Source organism: Lolium perenne, chromosome 7 (genome assembly GCF_019359855.2).
Source record: "Lolium perenne isolate Kyuss_39 chromosome 7, Kyuss_2.0, whole genome shotgun sequence".
Lineage (NCBI taxonomy): Eukaryota > Viridiplantae > Streptophyta > Magnoliopsida > Poales > Poaceae > Lolium > Lolium perenne.
In genome coordinates, this window is record NC_067250.2 from 60,004,750 (window position 1) to 60,007,846 (window position 3,097).

Sequence of the window (3,097 nt, forward strand, 5' to 3'; positions counted from 1 at the left end):
GTCTTATTTGCTTTCTATCTTCTAGAATGTTTTCAATTAATTGCTTGCTCTTCCATAGTTGTATTAGAACTTGGTACCACCAATATCTAGATACCTGATGTTGTATTATGTTTCTTGCAAATTAACGTTGGCGCGTTGAACGAAAGGCACCACTCATATTTTTTCGATTGGGATGCTTCGCCATGTATATCGTTCTTCATTTTTTCTAAAATTAGATTTTTTTTATGGAGAACTTGACTGGATAAATCCATCGTTCTTTGCCCTTGACGCCGTATGTGGTAGCGCAAGAGAATGTCCTGCCGAGTCAAAAAATATATATGGCTAATACACATTACATTTTTTAACGGTGCAACATAGCCCATGTGCTCCCACGTAGCTAGCTAGTACCGATTCATGTTGTCCAATCTTTTTATCGCTTAGAATGTTTTAATTTTATTAAAATACAGTTAAAAAACTTTATTAAAATATGTATGTATTAATTTTATTAAAATATGTATGTAGCTAGGAATATGTTTTATTATGTAGATACATGAGAATCAGACAAAGTGGAGACATCTTTTATGTATGCAGGAAATGCTAAACTTGCTGCTGCTAGCAGGAGAACATGATATATTTGCCGCGCGTAATGAATTGTTTTCTGATTAAGTACTGTGTTGTCGTTTTTTTAGGAGTTCATGAAAGTAGTGAATGTGCATAAGTACTTTCCTTGTGTTTTAATTTTAGAAATGTTAAAATGCTCCACAAATGCTACTTTTAATGCAAAAATGAATAACACACCGAGAAAAATATATATTAACAGCTACATAGTACAAGGCGCACAAACCCTTCCACGTTTTTTTTTTCCTATGGGTGTCCGTTTTGTTCTGGACTGATATCTATACCTGTACACGCTGGTCTTGTGTTGCTCCGCAGTCCACACACTGCACGCGCAGGCGACCACTGTCAATCCCCTTTCTCTTTGTAATTTGTTCGCATCGAGTGAAAGCAGCTGGCGCCGCCTACTCAAATTCAGCCGTCTCCGTCAAGAATCGACCCAAGTGAGCACACCTATATGTTTGCCTCGGTCTGCACTTCTTCTCAGGTCGCTCAATCTCCTTCCAGTTCGCTGCGGAGCAAACACCAATTGCCATGAGCCTGAGGATAATGGAGCAAATTGAACCAAACCGATGATTGTATGAGGTATATTTGATGGTTTTTGCATGACATCTCATTTGGTCCGCGAGGTATTGCTGGTCGGAGGCGCCTCCAGCCCTTGGCTGGCGCGACCTTCAAAGTTTGGCGGCGGGGGAGAGCTTTGGTGCCCGAGAAAGCCATCCCCGGCGGCAGATGAGCTCAGGGGAGAGAGATGATTAAGGCGGCGTCAGCCTGTCGATTTGACCACCGCGGCCATCGATCTGCCCCCCAAAGCCGGGTGGCAACGCGGACGAGGCCGAGGAGAGCCAGCGCGGCGTCCTCACAAGCCTCTGCGGCCTCCACGCGGTTCCCCTCACTGGCCAGGGCGTGCGGATGCGGGTCAACTTGCTGCGTCCCGGCACGAACCGTTTTGTCACTTTGGGATGGCAATGGTGGGTAATTTCTCACGAAATTTAGGGGTAAATTGGTAAAATTTAGAACGACCGAGGAAGAAACCCTTTTACTTTTATTATTAGGTATAGATTTCGAAAGAGGTACAGATGTGTAATGTGTTCCTTCCAACGAAGCATCACGGGTTTCACAATGCACAGTCTTCTAATCTTGTTGGGGCATCTGCAGGCGCAGTCCAGACGTTGAGTTCCCTGTTGAGCCATAGTGGAAGTTACCCAATGCCGACGATTGACGGAGCCACCACCGCACCGGCACTGGGTCCTTACTCCTAAACCACGTCGCCGTCACGGCACCACGCCTACACACTCCCATCCCCGATCAACTGCCCCCGGCCAACTGCTTATAAACCCTTCGTCTCCCTCCTCCTCCAACTCCCTTCACCACCGCGCGCCGGACCAAGCTGCGCAGGGCGTGGTAAACCATGGACCTGGACGACGAGATGATGCCCTACTCCCCCTCCGCCGACTCCTCGCCGTCCTCCTCCGACCTTGACACCGAGGTGAGTGAATTAGGCACCGACGCGAATTTCTCTGTCGGCTTGGTGCGGTTAGTTGCATTTGAGGTGATGAGAGTTCTTGGTTTGTTTGTAGTCGACGGGGTCCTTCTTCCCGGACCGGAGCACGACGCTGGGGACGCTGATGGGCGTGTCGGCGTTCGGCGGCGGGCAGCGAAGGTCGACGAGGGCGGCGCCGGGGGAGATGGGCGAGGGGCCGACGCGGGCGGCGCCGGAGGAGGAGGGAGAGGGGAGGCGCGCGGGCGGGTGGCGGCGGCGGCGGAGACGGCGCCGGGGCGGGAGCTGGTGGCGGCTGTGCCGCGACGACACAGGCGGGCCGCCCACGAGGCTGGGCGAGTTCCTGGACATGGAGCGGCAGCTCGCCGGCGCCGACTTCCTGTGCGACGGCGGCGGTGGACCACAGGTGCTGCCCGAGGCGGCAACCGTTGCGGCGACGGCGCTGTTCGAGGACGGGAGGGTGCGCCCGCCGCAGCAGCGGACTGCTCCGCCGGAGGAAAGGGGAAGATGGCGCCTGCAGCGGTCAGGGGAGGCGTCGTCCGCGTCGTCATCGCTTGCCAGGCTCCCGGTGCTGCTCACCGGCATCTGCAGCGGCGGAGCGGGGTAGGACCGGACAGGCGCATCGCAATTTACACTCTGTCGAGGGACGTTTGCGTGAAAACGGACTGAAGAAATCTTCTTTTCTTCTCCCCATGGACTCCTTTCCCTGGCCGATTCTTTTCTTCTTCGTTGATTGTTGTGCTCGCTTTGGTCCCTCTGAGCCAATAGTACAAAACTCGCTTGATTCCTCTCTTTACTCTCTTTTTCCTGCCCTTTTGCTCTACTTTATCATGCACAGCAGAAGAATCATGGGCAGAAAAATAATCTGCTCTGCCCCAATTCAAATTGTGTCCTTTTGTAAATCTTGAACCTTCACTTGTCTTGTGTACTTCTGTAAATATTAAAAGTGGGGAGAAAAACAAAAACAAAATGTATGCAAGCGGCAGTGAAGAAAGTAAAGTC

At 51.1% G+C, this 3,097-nt stretch overlaps 1 protein-coding gene across 1 annotated transcript; it reads left to right on the top strand.

Moving 5' to 3' along the window:
• The first annotated feature begins 1,743 nt into the window (after positions 1–1,743).
• Positions 1,744–2,891, top strand: LOC127317350 (uncharacterized protein At3g17950). Its single transcript, XM_051347902.2, has 2 exons — positions 1,744–2,083; positions 2,175–2,891. The coding sequence occupies exons 1-2, from the start codon at positions 2,006–2,008 to the stop codon at positions 2,700–2,702; spliced, it is 606 nt and encodes a 201-aa protein (XP_051203862.1). The 5' UTR covers positions 1,744–2,005; the 3' UTR covers positions 2,703–2,891.
• Positions 2,892–3,097: the final 206 nt, after the last annotated feature.